Source organism: Ischnura elegans, chromosome 9 (assembly GCF_921293095.1).
Source record: "Ischnura elegans chromosome 9, ioIscEleg1.1, whole genome shotgun sequence".
In the NCBI taxonomy this organism is placed as follows: Eukaryota; Metazoa; Arthropoda; class Insecta; order Odonata; family Coenagrionidae; genus Ischnura; species Ischnura elegans.
This window is the reverse complement of record NC_060254.1, coordinates 33,100,905-33,119,137: the sequence shown is the minus strand read 5'-3', so window position 1 is coordinate 33,119,137 and position 18,233 is coordinate 33,100,905. Positions and strand designations below refer to the sequence as shown.

General features: G+C 35.4%; 1 protein-coding gene across 2 annotated transcripts in view; it reads right to left on the bottom strand.

Annotated features, from left to right (window-relative positions):
- Positions 1 to 247: 247 nt before the first annotated feature.
- LOC124165648 (glutamate receptor ionotropic, kainate 2-like) overlaps positions 248 to 18,233 on the bottom strand; it is a 33,655-nt gene continuing 15,669 nt past the window's right edge. The window contains exons 9-17 of one of the 2 annotated variants that reach the window (XM_046543121.1): positions 17,988 to 18,194; positions 17,667 to 17,751; positions 17,196 to 17,334; positions 9,678 to 9,815; positions 4,183 to 4,381; positions 3,271 to 3,502; positions 2,031 to 2,146; positions 1,748 to 1,903; positions 248 to 814 (exon numbers count right to left, since the gene is read on the bottom strand). In XM_046543121.1, the coding sequence (XP_046399077.1) occupies positions 593 to 814; positions 1,748 to 1,903; positions 2,031 to 2,146; positions 3,271 to 3,502; positions 4,183 to 4,381; positions 9,678 to 9,815; positions 17,196 to 17,334; positions 17,667 to 17,751; positions 17,988 to 18,194 (1,494 nt within the window). In that variant the 3' untranslated portion in view covers positions 248 to 592. Of the gene's footprint in view, positions 815 to 1,747; positions 1,904 to 2,030; positions 2,147 to 3,270; positions 3,503 to 4,182; positions 4,382 to 9,677; positions 9,816 to 10,316; positions 10,455 to 17,195; positions 17,335 to 17,666; positions 17,752 to 17,987; positions 18,195 to 18,233 lie in introns of both variants that reach the window. The other variant, XM_046543120.1, reaches the window with a different exon arrangement.

Sequence of the window (18,233 nt, the reverse complement as noted above, 5' to 3'; positions counted from 1 at the left end):
TCAACACTTTTCTTTTCCCCCCTATGAACCTCACCTCGGAACTCAAACACAAGATAGAGTTTGCTATGGCAAATTATCTCTCCCTACTTTATCCTACTGCCCAGACTATTTTTACCTGTCCTATGAACAATCCGTACTTTTCATTTTATTATACTTTATTATACAACCATTTAACTTACTGATACATGGACTATTTTTCTCATGAAATTTTTTTCATGAGTATCAATATGAAATAAAGTAATAGAAATATAAAGCATCTTTTTTATGAGTCATTTAAAAGCATTCATTGAGATAAAAGCAAAAATTGCACAAATAAATCACCTACCTAACACATTTTCATCATTCCAAAGGAAAACATTAAATAATACATAAAAGCCAACATACTCTAATATGAGTAAAATATACTCCTCATGGCTAATTTCAACAATGAAGCCCTTTGAAAACCAACATACTCACTTGAACCAGAAGTGAACATTGATTGGACCAATAATGGGGCCTTTATCACAATTCATACAATTATTTTAGTTATTAAAACAGAAGTACATTTGTGGTGAATAGATATTTTGTAACTTTTCACCTCGTCAAAATGCCTTCATTTCTTGCTAGGCAATTCATCTGGAGAGATCACCATTGATTTATTTGATTTGTTCACATTTCCATATTTATCATAAGGGCCTTGTGAATTTCCTCCACCGGTTCCTCCACTTTTCCCACCAGAATCTTCCTTGGCATTACCCTTTCGGACAGGCTTCGTTGACCCATGACACTTAAGAACAAATCTCAATTCCTCTTGGAGTGCTGATTTGAAGGTAGCCTGAAGACACAAACAAGAATACTGAGAATAGTTTCTTAAAAATAAAAGGTATCTTAGTGAAGGAAGTGTTCTAACCCCCCAGAAAGTGTACTAACTTATTCGACCAATAACTGTACCAAAAATACTAACCAATGAACTCCACCTTCCAACCAGTTTCATACGAGGAATTACATACTTGAATTGCTCACATCAAAATTTTCATTTCCAAAATTACGGCTTAAAAGGTAGGTATATTTGAAATTAATTTTCACAGCCAAAAAAGTAGGAAGACAGGCGTTTTCCATTTAAAAAAAACTAGAGAGGTATGTGAAACTATCCCATAATTCTACTTCATTAGGTTGTAACACATATTAATTGGCTACTTTTTAGATGTTTATACACTTGAATTTTAGTATTTCAACTCATTTTTTAAGTTTTATGTACCTATTTATGGATTCTTCACATTAACATTATGTGGGTAAAGTCAATTTTATTGTTAAATAAACTTCAAGAAACTACCATATTATTAAATTGACATTTTCAAATGATGCTCCATTGACATAATTGCAATGGCAAGTAATCATATCAGTCTTTGAAAAAGCAAGAACTTTCTACAGCCATTTCTGTTAACACGTTGCGTACGGATGGTGAGAATTCTCATCATTTTTTTCCAGAACGTTCCGGACGGATGACGAAGATTCTCGTCATTTAGGCGCATCAACCTTAACAATTTTAAAGTGTATCGCAAGCGAATACGTATCGTATGCTTTAAAATTGTTTAGGTTGATGCGCCTAAATGGCGAGAATCTTCGTATTCCATCCGGAACGTTCAGGAAGAAAATGACGAGAATTCTCGCCATCTGTACGCAACGTTTTAAAACAGATCCACTTTAATGTAGAAATGAATTTCACAGAAGCAATAAATGTTATGGAAACAGGTTATCAAAAACTCACCCTCTCCTCTACGGCCACTTTCTTTGTGTTCCAGAGAAATTCCAAAACAGCTACAATGGCAGCTGCTCCCATTCCGCTGATGAGTACAACAAACACACCACCAACATTGGCAAGTCCCAGTTCATTTGCAGACTCTGTGGCACTAGATTTCTCTTCCTATAATGATTGAAAATTTTATTCCAAATTAATTTCAGGACTGATTATGAAAATATGACATTCAGATACAAATCCAGCTGCATAAATTAGAAGTAATTAGCTTCATGCCAAATTCTTGATGCTTTACCTTGCATGATCCTCCTCCATGTTTTTCTTTCCACCACCGTGTCTTCAGCATATGCAATTTGCCTCCTTCTTGAAGTTTAAGTACCGCACCACTCACGGCTGTACGGTATGGGGAGTCTGATAAAAAAGGCAAAAATTTATTTGATAACCGAGTTTGTCATGTCAGTATATTAGCTCATCATTAATAATTGGCTAAATAAAGATTAAGTTCAAGCTAACCCGGTGGATCACCGTAGGACATTTTGTATATTCTACAAACATTTAATTTTCCAAATCAAAATTAGATTACATGGCACAATAATATATGCTAGACTGCAAATAATATGAGCTCGGAATAGCCCCAAATTCTCACAATGGAAGCCAGGTAAACAAGTTATGCAGAGAAAGCATCCTAAAAAACAAATAATGCTGCAATAGGTGTAGCATAATGTGCAAAGGAGTGTCTTACTCTGCACCTCATTATAAAAGCTGGAGATCACTAAGAGTAAAAAAGTTTTTTTTCTAATTTTCTTTTACCCCCAGACAATTTTTTAATGCATATCATATACGTAGGCATTAACTCAAATAATTCATTCCCACTCAGGTATTACTAAAAATGATTATTGCTTGACAGTAAATTATGATTAGAATCATTATTTGAACAAAGAAGAAGAATAGAAAATAATTTTTTCTTTCCCTAATTAGATTTGTTTTCATGAAGTTATCTCATGAGTGAAATTTTCAATGCATGGGAATTGACAACAAAATATCAGACATCCCAGCCAAGCACCAAAATTTGTGGCTACATGCTTTGTGACACCCCTTCCTTCCTGGCCTGCACAAGGGACTCAAAATTTCAGTATTCGAATGAGTTAACACTATTTTAAGCCTAAATGAAATTCCTGCATAAAAAAATAAAAATTAGAATGTGACAGCGTAGCACATAGAGTGCTTAAGTAGCTGATTGAAAAGTCCCATGTTCAAATTTATTCACGTAAAGACTTCAGGTATCATGCAAATAATCTTAATAATAAAATATCTTGGAAGCAAGATATGACCCAGGAATAGGACATACTCCTACACCCTGATTGGGTGTAATTGGCATGCCTCAGGCTTAGTCAAGAGTGAGCTCCACTTCAACCTATCTAAACCAACCTGTGCGTTGAATCACTCCCTGACTATATTTCAATAATGAAAATGATAGCCACCATGTAGTAATATGCAAAACAATTTTTAAAATAATTTGCTGTTACAGCACTCACTAAGGGGCAAGGCGATTCCGTAGCCTTTGGAGTCCAGAAGTCCTCCCACTTGGGTTAAGTCACACTGTCTCTCCACTACATACTCAATTGATGTGGATTCCATGAGAAAAGCATAACCACGTTTTCCTTTGGACACACGCTCCACTCCTTCACTGTTGGACTTGGCAAAAACAGGTGGTCGTGCACTTTCCATAAATGACCACATGCGTTGATAGGTTGAAAAATTAGATTCCTACAAAAAAATGCACAATAAATTATTGCACACATTTTTAAGCACCAAGCTGAGGGAACCGAGATGAAAACCCTGTGAAACTTGATAACACTCTTAGGAAAGTTAGCAAATAATTCCATATTTTTAGACCTTTGACTGTTTCCATACAGTTTGTCTTAAAAATCATAAGACTTAAGGATTTACTTGTGCACTAATTTCTATTTTAATCACCCAATTTTAATTCCCCAGGACCAGTGAAATACCTAAATAACTACATATATGAAATGAAAAAATGTTCAAACACCCCTTCAAAATTTTGGGAGAAAGTCTTTGAAAAATATCGTATAACCCCTCAAAATGAACTCACTCCAAAATGTACACCCCCTGCAAATGATCTCCTATCCCAACCCCACTTTTTTTTCTGGAAACACCTTTAGCATAGATAACCAAAATGTAGATGACAAACTAAATCTCTTCACAAAATGCACCTGTGTCCAAAAAAGATAAACAAATTTTGCTCTCACTATTTCAAAGTACATACTAACACCAACATAATTGACTATGAGTCAAATACAGATTGAAGATAAATATTTTCCAAATATTAGCAAAAGAAAAATTAAGAAAGCCTTAAGTAATACATACACAATGTTAACTTAAGGCACAATCACTATTGGTAAAAGATGCAACATTGGTGTCATAACCTTGAAAAAGCTGGCTGTTGATCCTCCTTCTACTGCTCCATACTTTATTTTAGTTTGTTTGGCAAGATCTTCAGCTGACTCAATTGTTACATCCATTCTCTCAACAGTTAAGAAGGCAGCAAGGTTGGCAGTATATGAAGAAATCATGATGAGAGTGAAAAACCACCACATACCAGCAACCATTCGAGTTGAAACAGCTCTTCATAGACAGAGGGGACAAATTTAAGTTAATAGTAATAACAATTAAATGAACACCACCTTGCTCTTTAAAGAGAATAATTTGATAATATTATTGAGCTATTTCAGTTTTAATCAGGTAAAGAGATGTAAGAGAAAATCACATTATTTTTTTAAGAATCATTTCCATGATATTATCAATCAATTTTTAGCAATTCTCAATGCAAAATTTCAAGGATTTTTATCAGTTTCAAAATTAATTCATTTTGATACCTATCCCTTATTTTGATAGAGATCATCAGATGTGAAATATTGAATACAGTAAAAAAAATCCACAAATCACAGATATGATAAAGACTCCACAATGCACAAGTAAAATACAACCATATCTTAACACATTCACAACAATACACACAAAAAGTTACATGAAGCATATTCCCAGTTATTAGAAAGCAAACTCAATTCACTCACCAATACTTAACTTAAACTCTTTCAGAAACAGAAAACAAAGATGGAAAACAGCAAATGAGAACTATAACTGAAAAGACATATAAAAGTTAATGAAGCATGAAAATACACACTGTATTAATTTAGCCAACTAGATTATTTGCGTAAAAGTAATTCCAGAAGTTTTGACAGAGAAGAACTAAAAAATACACGATTCATACAACATTACTTACAACAATTTCATAACAAATATCCACCTATGATCATCATTATTATAGCCAACTAAAAATCAATTACCCATGTGCTCCCAGATCAACTATCAAGCTCATTGCAAGATAAATGTATAAGCATCAGGGTTCAGTTAAGTAGCCGGAATTAATAACGAGGCAGCAAGAAAACCCATTTTTAAAACTCATTTATTTACTGAACTATTCTTAACCATTTTTGGAGGAATTGTTTGCTTCACACTGTACCCATCCTCAATTCAATGGTATCACATCTAATCACTGTGTGAATCTAATAACAAAATTAGAAAAACCAATGATTGAAAAGCATTTTAGAAAATGCAAAAATTGAAAATAAATTGTTATTTTCATTGACTTTTATATAGTATTTTTTTATGGCCAGAACAGCATCAAAATCTATTTGTGGTCAGCAGAGCCGGCCTTAGGGCGGGGCGACCGGGGCGACCCTGCGCTTTGGGGGGCCCCGCGTTTGTGAAAAAAAATTAAAATATACGATAGTTTTGAAAACGAACTGCGTGATGGTATCATAACGGCGTAATTACGAAGTCTGAATTTGGGAGGGGAACACATACTTAGCCAGAGAGTGGTAGGGATTCAAAATGCTCGAGTTTGTAGATGGGGTATAGAGTTTAATATTTTAAGTGAAGGGCCCCGCACTGAAGGTTCGCCCCTAGCCCCGCACCTGCTAGGGCCGACCCTGGTGGTCAGGCAATTTCCCAAAAGTTTCTTGAGGTGGACCCCTCAATCCCCCGATAAATAAGACCCCATTATCAGCCCAAGCCGAAGGCCCCTAATCACCCCAGACTGCCCCTGGTTATGATGGAGAGGATTTAAAAAAGCTACTTACTGTAGGGCACCTAATCGGTTTCAAATTAATCATCTTGTGATACTATGGACTTTTCAACAGAATCAATTCCCATTGAAATCCAAAGGAAATGAAATTATCAGACGCAATGATATACGACAGCTGCTTCTCATATAATCAACAAAAAAAAATCAGAGCTAAGAATGCTGGAAATAAGTTTTAGATAATATAAAAATCAAGAAGGCAATAACCATAGCTATTCAAAGAAGACAGAGATTTCTTGGCAAGAGGATGCTTTTTGGGAGGATTCATTGGAAGGAAAACGCCTATGACTTGTGTATCAAAATTTTGAGAGAGTTGAACATTTCAAGCCCCTATATCCTGGCTATCATCTTACTCAGGAACCAATTAACTGAACCTAAATATTTTTTGAACTGATGTCACAGGCTTCACCTTCTACACTTAGGCACTCATTGACAGCTATGCAGTTGGTTTCTAGGTGTACATGAAATCATGGAACCCAGACCCTGTCACATTTAATTGCAATTAACTTTCCAGAATATTCAACCACAACCTTTTCTCCTCAAACAATTCAATACGATACTGAAACCAATGTAGCCAGAAAACTAAGTGGCAATTTTTTACCAACAGAGAACCAAAACACTTGGCAGGAAAAATTTGAGTCCCACACAAAATCAATTTCTACTGAAGCATGGCTGTTTCAATATGGGCTTAGTTAGATAATCTTACTATTCACTGTTATAATTACTATGAATAGAGATTTGTTTCACAAGTAAAAATAAAATTAAAAACGTAACCAATTATTGTTGCTGAAGAAAAGGAACACAAATTGTAATTACTGATGAAATTCATGCAGAAACCTTAAACGATAGGTTTTTACAAGGCATTTGAATAAATATTTTCATGGAAAAATAGAATCAGGAATCTGGTAGAGAAACACATGGACATAATAAAATTTTCGATACCCTTACCATGCCTCATGCTTAAAAATAAGAAGTAGGGTTTTCCTCAGCAGCTTCTAATAGTTGAAAGAAATTATTTTTAACCACAAAAATATTTCCAAACAGACACAACGATAAATACTCAGTATTTTAAAACAATCACCATCAAAAACCTACAATAAAAATATGTACTACAAAATCACAAGATTGTATGAACAATCAGGAGAACAAAAATGGGATTTGAGAATCGAGGAAGAATTGTGGGATATAAATTCCAAATCATGAATTAAAGAATAGTGGAAATGAGGAGAATAAAATTCATCATTTTCATTAAAAAGACTAATACCCTCCACAAATTAAAAATTTGATTACATACATTATTTAATTATGGACTCTTACACAAGATTCTCTAGGAAATATTTTTCATAACTTTTCTAGTCATAGGATGTGATATTTTTAACGATGCATTACAAGATTCAGACTGAAGACTATCATAAATGATGCAACACAAGATATTACATCAATAAACAGTATTTGTAATTTATGAGTTGATTTTTAAATGGTTCATTTAAATGAGAAGTATTGGTTATTAATTGAATATCATTAAGCTCAGTATATGCAAAAATTCTCCTCGTAGATATTAGATAGTTGGTAATACATTGATAGAACACATTCATTCACAATCACTTACAATTATTAAATATTAATTGTTCCGAAGCAAGTAACAAACAACATTATTTCATGTGAACAATGGGTGCATAAGTTAGCATCAAATCTGCCAGTACTAATTGTATTCCAAGTTTGATAACATGAATGAATATATGTTTTTAATATAGGTTAATATACTCCTTCATTTGCCAGTGGATATGAATATACTAACAACTGAGAGTTATAAAAGAACGGAAAATACTCTGAGCATTTGACCAGCTTCTTGGCATTCATCACCACCCACGTCCCTGTTGCACTACTGGCCATGCTAATTCCAATTCCTCTACGCATGCTGTAAAGCATAAATAGGTAGCTATCCTAATAAAGACTACCGAAACACGTGAACCTTTCACACTTAGCATCTTTGTCTCTTTGATCACCCCAAAAAAACATTTCAAACAACCATCCCATGATCATCTTCCAGTAAATATGCCCATTTAATTTCGCTACAATGGTATATGGGAAAAGAAGTTGGCACTTCTGCTGATTGTGTGTTTAGTGACCCCACTTCATGTACCTGATTGGTCCTGGATATAAGGCAGCCTTATTGCCTATCACAGTTTGACCAACTAGTAGCCATAAGAGTACTTCATAATATTTCCAATAAAAATACTGATCCCTATATAAAGATAGAATATGCACATATTCTTGACCAATCGATGACCATTAAGTGGCTCATAAAATAGGAGTAACAATTTCAGCTCCCTGCAGCAAGTTTAAATTTTTCTGTACGAATTAAATGTGAAGGGCAAATGAATAAAAATGTGCATCCCAGAGAGTAAAATACTTTCTCATATGATTTTCACATCCAAATGTAAATAGGTTGAGTATGGAATGTAAAAGTCAAATGGCAATTGAGTAAGTTTTTGAAAATCGATTTTTAAAATATATATCTCAAAGGCACTGGCAGAATTTTGCTCACTTTTTGCTAGAGGGAAACAGTTTTAGAAGTTACAAAAATTACTGAAATCGACAAAACTTTAAAACCCATACTATTATTAAACAAAGACACATTGGTTGGTGGGCTTTACAGTTTCAAAACTTATGATCAGCCATCTAATCCTTTTTTTTCTTCCTAATAATCAAAGGACTAGAGGAAAGGTTGATTTACCTAAGCGTAATCTAAATTTCCATCAACTGTCTTCATTGTCATCAAAGATGAAGATAAAAATGATCATTGCTAATTGAAGTCACCACTCCGATAGTGCCTTAAAAAATTGTAAATTACATATTTGCTATGATGCCTTAAATTGTTGCTATTGAAAAGAACCTTCAAGGCATCGAAGGCAGATTCAAAGGTGACTTTATTGATTGCAAAAATATGCAAAATGCAAAGATTAGTCATAGCATTTTCCAGATTTACACACACAAAAGGGATGAAAAGTTCCCTAGGATGAAAAGAATATTTCAGACAAAAATACTAAGTGTGAAAGAACACAAAGAACAAAAAATCATGGATGGAATTCCAAAATTTCATTCCATCTGCGACAAATTCCTAATAATTGAACCACATTCTGCACTTCATTGTATGATATATTTAACCACAGGCAGCTTCTTAAAATTGTGGTTTTGATAAACTTTTTTAGGTGAACCACTACAGAGGAAACATTTCAACCCTAATGCTCCTGGAAATTCAAAAAATGTTATAATTAATTCAGCCCTTACGCCCAAATTTTAAAATACCCAACCAATATGCTTTGAATTCTCATCAAATTTAGAGCTGCCATTTTAATAGCAATGCAAATGTGTAGCTAAACAAATAAAAAAGGCAAAAAATTCAAGGAACTATTTTTCAAGCACTAAGCAGAGGCATATCTAAAATTCTTCCAAATTTAAACTAAACAAAACAAATGACAAATATTAAAGTTTAATGGGCCAAAATGATTCAAACATAATTTTGGTAAGAAAATGACTACTAATTTCTTTACTCAGATCCACCCAACTCAAATGGCAGCACTAAGGATCCTACTCTACTGCATTTAGAAGCCATCTACAAATTATATCCCCAGCAAAACAGCATGTGTTAGTAAAAAAAATTAACCCCCTCTAAATTATTAACTCTATCGTCTATGACTGAATCTATCGCTTCAACTCTCACTACAATCACGCCTCAACGTCACCTAGGCAGGACCAAATTTACTAGCCCCTTACTTGGGCGCTACATCAGAGCCCTGCTGCATTAATGAACCGCAATTGTGCCAAATAATATTCTGGAGAGTCAACTCGTTTTCCAGCTCCTCGGGATCTTGCTTGCAAGGATGTGGATTCCTCCATTCATACGGTGAAAGCCTACAGAAGAAACACTGATTATAAACATGACACACAATCATTTAGTCCAAACCATCACGTTTGAGTAGGCCCAAAATCCAGCCGCTTAATATGCACATGGAGTAACTGAAATGCAAATTTTGGCAAACAAATTAAATGCACCATTGGTGCGAAACACACTAATGAAAGGGACGCCATATACTAACAGGAAGAGGTAAATTGAGAAAACACCGACAAAACATCAGCAAAATAAAATTATAACACAAATGACATCACGTGACGAACACATATACAAAGGGTACCACATATATTCCAGGGTATAACATATGCTTGGGTGCGAAATGCCAAGACAATGAAATAGATTCAGAAGAAATGTGTGAATAACAAAATTGACAGGCACAACATGTTATGCACAATGACAAGCAGACACAAATTTGAAGTGATAGGTGCAGGGAGTGCACGGGATGGAATGAAAAATGTTGCCCCAGGGGTTATCACACATTGACTTCATTTCTCTCTTACTTTGGCAGGAAATCACAGCCTTGCTGCATGAGGGATCCAATGGCGAACCACATGCAGTTCAAAAGATTGAATTGAGTCTCCAATTCCTCAGGATCTGGATTGCATGGGTGTGGGTTATTCCACTCATAAGGTGTAAGCCTGGAAAGCAAAATGTGTCACGGGAAGGGGCCAAGGAGGATTAGGGAAATAACACATTTAACTTTGGGACTGCAAGGGAACAGCAGCAACTAAAACACTAATATTCGGGTGATAAAATAAACATTAATTACATGAAAAGGATAACTACAAAAATGGATGAAAGTAAAATTAAATTATCACATTCGAAAGAATACATTTACTTTTAACCCATATATTCTCTTTAAGTCGAAATTAGCTGGAAGATGAAAATTAGATCACTGAGACTAAGTGGCGCTTAAAGAGCAAGTATTCCACAGAGAAAAAATTGTTGGCCTTAACTGGGATTTGAACCTAAATCACTGGAATTTGATTGATTTATGCTGAAATCCAGTGATTCATCAATCCAGTGATTGATGAATCACTGGATTTCAGCATCAACTCCTGGTTAAGACAAATGATTTTTCCTCCATGAAATTTTTGCACCCTATTTGCACTTGTAGGAGACTCTGTAAAAGTACACTGCTGGCTATTCCACAAATATTCCTTGAATAATAAACACAAAGTACTAATAATGCATAAAGCCAAAATTTATAAGGAGACTGAATTAACAGTTTCCTCAGTTCTTTCTTAGGTTCTGCAGATAGTACATTATACAATAGAGGGTTAATTTTATAGGAGGCAAAGTGCTTATAAGATTGAATTATGAAAGACTTTTAGAGATCTCTGTCGCTACAAACAATAAAAAACAAAAATTAATACAAAAGGATTTCCTACCATTTTAAGTATTCACCAAGATACCATATTAACAAGACAACATACTTTAATCCACTAATATAAATATAGTTTAAGCTTTTTACCTTAAATACTGTGTGAATCTAAAATATAAAATATTTTATGGGACTTTTATGAACGAATTCAAGGAACTTTCATTGATAATGTGACTTGTACAATTCTTGCAAAACAATTACCCTCACTTTTGCAAAGAGACCCAATGAAATTCTTGAAAATGAAGAAAGGCAGAGGGAAAAAGGGAGGAATGCCTTGTCCCGGTGCTAACTTACCTACCTAACTCGTCTCCAGCCCCTGTGAATTCCGCAACCTATTTCTACTTAAAATTGATTGTTTGAGGTGCAACTTTGTGAAAGAGATTCATTATCAAAATTAAAAAGAAGAACTTTGTGCTTTCACATGAACATTTATTCACACATTTACACGACCATGGTTTCAACTTTAGGCGTCATCATCAGGTGAACTCTACAGAGGTCCATCACATCCTTTTAGCCTTGTATAAAAGGATGTAGACTGCACCTGATGATGACGTCTAGAGTTGAAACCTTGGTCGTGTAAACGTGTGAATAAATATTCATGTGAAAGCACAAAGTTCTTCCTTTAATTATCATTTTAACTATTTCTACTTGTTAGGGGGCATTCATTAATTAATTACGTGAGGTGTTTTTGGCAATTTTTGAACCCCTTCTCCCCTTTGTTGAGATATCATGAGATATGGCTCAACCTCCTCCCCCCATCCCTCTAATCTCACATGAGATTGTTAAAAACAGTGTAATTTCATTACAAATATATTGTTCTATGCTTCATTGCATTGGATTTATTAAAAAAGTAACAGTTGTTTTGATTATTTTTACTCAAGATTAGTTAAGACTATACCCTTTTTCCGAACTGACGGCGGCTGGGTGGAAAATAGCAAGTAGCCAATCAGAAGTGCTGCCCCTTCCACCTCTCCGTTCCCCCCCCATCCCCTTCCCTTTTCCCCTCCATCTGGCCAACCGGTGCTGCCAGCCTTAGGAATAATGGTACTTTCGGGGGCGGTGGAAGATTCTCGGACGACCGCTGAGTGATTCGGTTTGGCAACACTGCTAGCTGGAGAGCAATCTGCACTGCACGGAGTTAGGAGAGAGACTACGGGCTCCTACACACTTTCCTCTGTCGCTCTTCTGTGATTCGCTATAAGAGTGGGTGGGTTTTGAGCACGTTCATGGTCAGCTCGGAAAAAGGGTATAGTATTTAAGTTTACAAAGATCGCAGTCTAGCATCACAGACTTGCAGAAAAAAATTATGTCATACTCGCGAGGACCTCCCCACATGCACATACCTAGCAGGGGGCAGCGGGGGCAACTGCCCCCCCTAGAAGCAAAAATAAAGTTACTATATTTCTCCGAATATAGTCCCCCCCCCCTAACTTTGAGGCTTCAGTTTTGGGAAAAGTTAAGAAAAATGCGTTTGAATATAGTCCCTCCCTTCACTTTTACCACAGGCATTTTTGGAAAAAAAAGGGGGGACTATATTCAGACATATACGGGTTCAAAACAAAAGTTATGAACAAATTTTCCTTTTGAAGAAAACTGATATTAGTATAAGCCATGGAACTAAAATTAAAAAAACATTATTTTTTCAAACAAATAATTATAAGAACTAATAAATTTCTGTCATAATTTCCTTAAAATTTTGGCTTCATTAACGTTTTCTGTGCAAATAAGTTACAACTTGAACAACCACAGCCAGTGTTGCCCCTCCCCCCCCCCCCCCCTAGTTTTGATTCTGGATACGCCCATGCCTCCCCCCCTTCCCCAAAGTCAGATTGGGTGAGAATCAGCTTAATCCCCTCTCCCCTAAACGCCTCACGTACTTAATGAATGCCCCCTTACCATGATGGCACCATGAAGTGGGCATGCCCAATAAACAAGTTCTCCACAGGGCTTTTATCTTCTATTCCTCCTCCCATGCTACATAAGACACCTACACTACTATCCCACCATTTCATTTCCTTAAGCAAAGAATAACTTGCATTACAGAAGGCAATTGCAACCTATAACCCGTCCTTTCAATGGACTGAAAGCAGGCATGCTGACTTACAAAAAATATTGGGGGGACCCAAACCGGGGTTCTTGCCCCGGGAAATTTTATAAGTAATGAGTTTTAAGTTTTTTAAGCATTTTAGAAGGGTCATATGATCAACATTAGAACTCAGGCCCCCATGGAGTAGACGCCACTGGCTGAAAGTATTAAAATCCCAATACTTTAATCAAGTACACATCAGTAATGCAAGCAAAAAAAACAGTCTAGCATGACTAATCCAGCTTTCACAGTAAAAGAAGAGCAGAGTAAATGTTGAATGCTCCCAAATAGCAAAGGTTAAACTGTCATGAAAATTAATCTTATCAATTTAATAATAACTTAAGAGCTCAATACCATTGTATTTCTCATATGCATGATTTATAAAATAAAAGAACTGGTACATTATAGGCATATAAGATAGATGTAACAAGTCTTTAGAATGTGGGGCTTCTTCCCTTCTGGGGGAGGAATGAGGAGAGGTGATTTCCATAGACATACTTTCGTGAGAATAATTACAAAATATTTCATGGTTATTCTAAAATGGCTCAGTAAAGAATACTCCCTGATGAAAGAATAGAGTATTCAATACAATTCCAACAGCATTTACTAAAAGGAATTACATTTTTGACTGAAAAATAAATATCAAAACAATATTCTTCCACAATTTTGAACATTTGATACATAGTTACACTTTTCCTTCATTTGCTTACCCAGACGGCACAGAACCCTCCGTATCTAATTCGTATTCAGATAGTATCCATTGACTACTGCTCCGTCGCTTTTCGCGACGGAGCAGTAGTCAATGGATACTATCTGCATACGAATTAGATACGGAGGATTCTGTGCTGTCTGGGTAACTGTAACCCCAAAATATTTTCATCAAATAAACCATTTGTCTCTCTCCATTTATGGGATCACATGACAAGTTGATAATGATCTACATATTTATATCAAAGTTATGCACACATTTTGGCTCCAAAATAATCTAATATGCATACAATGAGAAGTAGGTAAACATTACAACAGAAATGTCGCAAGAATTATCTAATATTTTGGAGATCTAAGAAAGAATTGTTGATACGAATTTCACAGAACATTAAACTAGCATTCTTGTCTATAAGGGAGACCAATTTTCCATTTGTTTCACAGGATGGTAGGCATAACATATGCATATGGGGTAACCAGATGACAAAAGACAAAAATAAACAGCACCACATGGAAAAGAAGGACATGAGGAAAAGAAGCAGGACACAAGAAGATTAGCTATGATTCGATGATTTGCTTTAATAAAAATTTCTTGGCTAACAGATTAAAAATATTTCTCAGTAGATCTAATTATTTTGGCAATCGTAGATTGTTTAACTGATAATAATAAATTAATTCAACTGCATTAGGCAAGATGTCACTGAATAAAATCTAACAGTAAAAAATATAGAACTTGGTAGAGCCAACAATTTTACTTAATTTTGATATATATCATTGCCTCCATGTCAGCCTCAGAGTGACTAAATAGGTTATTGTGGTGATGATGCTGAGGCAATGAAACGTTAAAATAAAAAATATGGACTGTACCACCAATATTTTATTCTTAACTATATGATAATTATAAAATTCCAAACAAGAATCCAGCTTGAAATTGTAAGTGACCATGATAAGACCATTTAATCAAAGTAATGCCTTCTTTTCCACTTCAAAATCCTGAGGTGAATTAGGAGAAAATAGTCCATCAACCTTTGACTATGTTGGAAAGAGCCAGTAATCTAGTTAACTTGATGATGAAAGACAACAGTGTCATATGACAGGTTATGAATTACCTCCAGCCGAGGAGACATCTAGCAGTCATCACAGAATTAAAAAAATAAGTATCAAATTTCCAAGTAAGTACCCATAGTACTGAAGTCAGTGAGGCAATGACAATTGGGACAATCTCTTCCACTGGAGGTAGTTCATAACTGTTGCATGAGATTGCTGCCTTTTGTCATCAAGTTAACTCAAAATCAAGTTAACTTGATTATTAGGATTTTTGAAAAAGGTCATTGACTTGTTTTGACTAGAGAAGTAACCAGATGTTTTGAAAAGTTCTAAGGGAAAATCTAGAGATAAACTAGCATTGAAATACTTGCATGAAGTCTCACTGAAAAACACAAATTTTAGTGGATAAATTAAAGATAACCCAAATAAGAGGATATTTTCTGATTCATTGCTAAGTCCCCCTGTTATCTGATGTAGAAGTCAAAAGGAAGAGATGCCACCATTAAACTGCTATGTTGGATATATATGTATAACAGAACTTCATTTAAATACAATGAATGCCCTTGGATAACATAAGGCAACTAACAACTTAAACTCTCAAATTCTATATTCCAAGGGCCGATTGTATTTTTCATTCAAGCATGACTTTTATAGCAGAATCTGTAAAGAACATATCAAATACCCCAGACGGCACAGAATCCTCCGTATCTAATTCGTATGCAGATAGTATCCATTGACAAAAAGCGATGGCGCGGTAGTCAATGGATACTATCTGCATACGAATTAGATACGGAGGATTCTGTGCCGTCTGAGACATCATTGAATGTATATGGTAGCCTGGCTTATAAAAAATTACTTCACCTGCTATCTCAAGAAAAACACCAGGGTTAAAGGAATTTCTATAGATAAAGGCAACACCCCAAAAATAAATAAGCTTGTCATCAAAACATGGTTTTATGCAATAATTCAAAGCTCACAGAGAACAAGAATTTTCCTCCTTTAACAGGTTATAACGAAGGTAAAATTTTTCACAAGTTTTATGATTTGAGCATTTATTTTCTACTATATTGTTGCCTAGGGAGCACGTACAAGGAGTCGGAATGTGGGACCTGAAAACAAGCCCTTTGCTCTGACAGCAAACAAGAAATTTGCATAAGAAGTGTTACTCATGGCAAAAGACTTAAGACAGTTCTACTCATGTCTCGTGCTGCATTACAAATCATTTAATGCAGACCAACATTCATTGAGTTATTCTCATATTTCAGATTGAACTTGCATTGAGGCCTTAATGTACCTTGCCAAAACAGCCATAGGATATATGCTCTCCAGCCAATATTTATAAAAGAACAAAAAATATGCACCAAAACTGTGAAGCACTTGTAATAGGAATGCTACCATGAAAAATGTGGAGCAAAACATGTAATATTAAGCACACTGACTCCAATGATGGAGGGAAAGTTCCTGATACCTTATGCTTCATTTCCATTGTGAGTATTGCTACCCAAACACATAATTAGGTTTTTACTGAGTTGCATTCACATTATTCGGGTGACTTGCTTAAGTTACCACCACAGATAACTTACGTAGTTAGGTCAAAGCAAACAAAATGTTGTCAGCAAAGTTGTTTTACACGTTTTTCATTGTAGCAAATTGCGGGGAGAGTTATTCCAAAAGAAAAGTTAAAAGTGAATATGGGGCATTAGTTTGATGCATTCCGATCAAACATATACACTGTCACTGCATTACTACCATTGATAAAAGGAAAAAAACAAATTCAAAATCTAGGGCAAAAGGAGTTAGGCTGTTTATATAATCTTGCCCACGAGCACCCAATTCCAACTAATAGCGGCAAGTGACAAATCTAATAAATGGTGGCGGAAGAATGCCCAGGACTGTAGTTCATTCACTCATTGCCTAAGTGGTGCTGAGTTCGCAAATTTCCTAGCCCCTTGCGACCTTATCGCGACATGAAGGGAATGGGTGTCCCTTATCCTTCCTATTTGGAGTTCCGACTCCTCATACAGGCTCGAACAGCACATTTAAAAAATCATATCCATATAAATAAATACTTTTTTTGCAAAACATATAAAATAAAAGGACTAATGTTATCACTTGATTTTAATTAATTAATTATGAAAACTTAATGATATTTCTTACCTTGCCAAAACAAATAGAACAACAGATACTCCTAGATAGGCAGTGGCCATATAAATCCAAACATCAACTGATAGTGGTGAAAGAAATGAGAATAAATTTGGAGGCTGCTTCACAGGTTTGCTGTAGAGGATACTGATACCTTTTGCCATGGACATGAAAAAGAAATCATAGATTTAAATGATGAGCTCAGTGGACCCTGATACTACAAATTTTAATAAAAAGCTCTAAAATTGCTGATATTGAGAAATAGAAAATTATAATTAAAAAAATATTGTGGAAGGTTACTCGGGATTTCCACTGGGTCAGGTTCTCCAACTCCATCTCAGCCGACATTTTGATGAATGAGTTGTGCATCGAAATGTAGGCCGAGATGGAGTTGGAGAACCTGTCCCAGTGGAAATCCCGAGTAACCTTCCACAATTCTAAACGCCGGGAAACCTGCGATCATTCTTAAGAATTTATGATACTCACCAAGATTCATGAATGGCATGGTGAAATCTACAGCTTGTTCCCGTGAGTATGTTATGGTAAGATCACAGATGGCCAGGTCAGCTTTCTGAAGAAAAAGTTGAGGAGTAAACACAGATGTGTATGCAAATTCTATGACCAAACATAGGGAATCAGAAGTATGAAGTGAATGTTATTAGAGTTTCTGATTTCTAGTTATACATATCGCTGTCATGTGATCATATGCTACAAAAAACACTTAGTCCCTTTAGCATGCATAAATTGAGCAAATGTAATCACTGGTTCAATAAAAATAAATTAAATCCAAACAATTCATGTGCCTACCTTTTCAAGAAGTTGCTTTACAAGGCCATCCCATTTCTTAGTTTTTGGGTCCAAAGATCCATAACGCCCATCTGGTACCAATTCAAACACATATTTAAAGCCAAGAATTTTTGAAACTTCATCAATTAAATCCATAGAATAACCCTCATATCTCTCATTCCCAGTGTATGCACCCTTAGGTTCACGCTCCATTAGAAATGGTGCACCCTGTGGAAAAAGAATTGGATGTATCAAAAAAATCACATA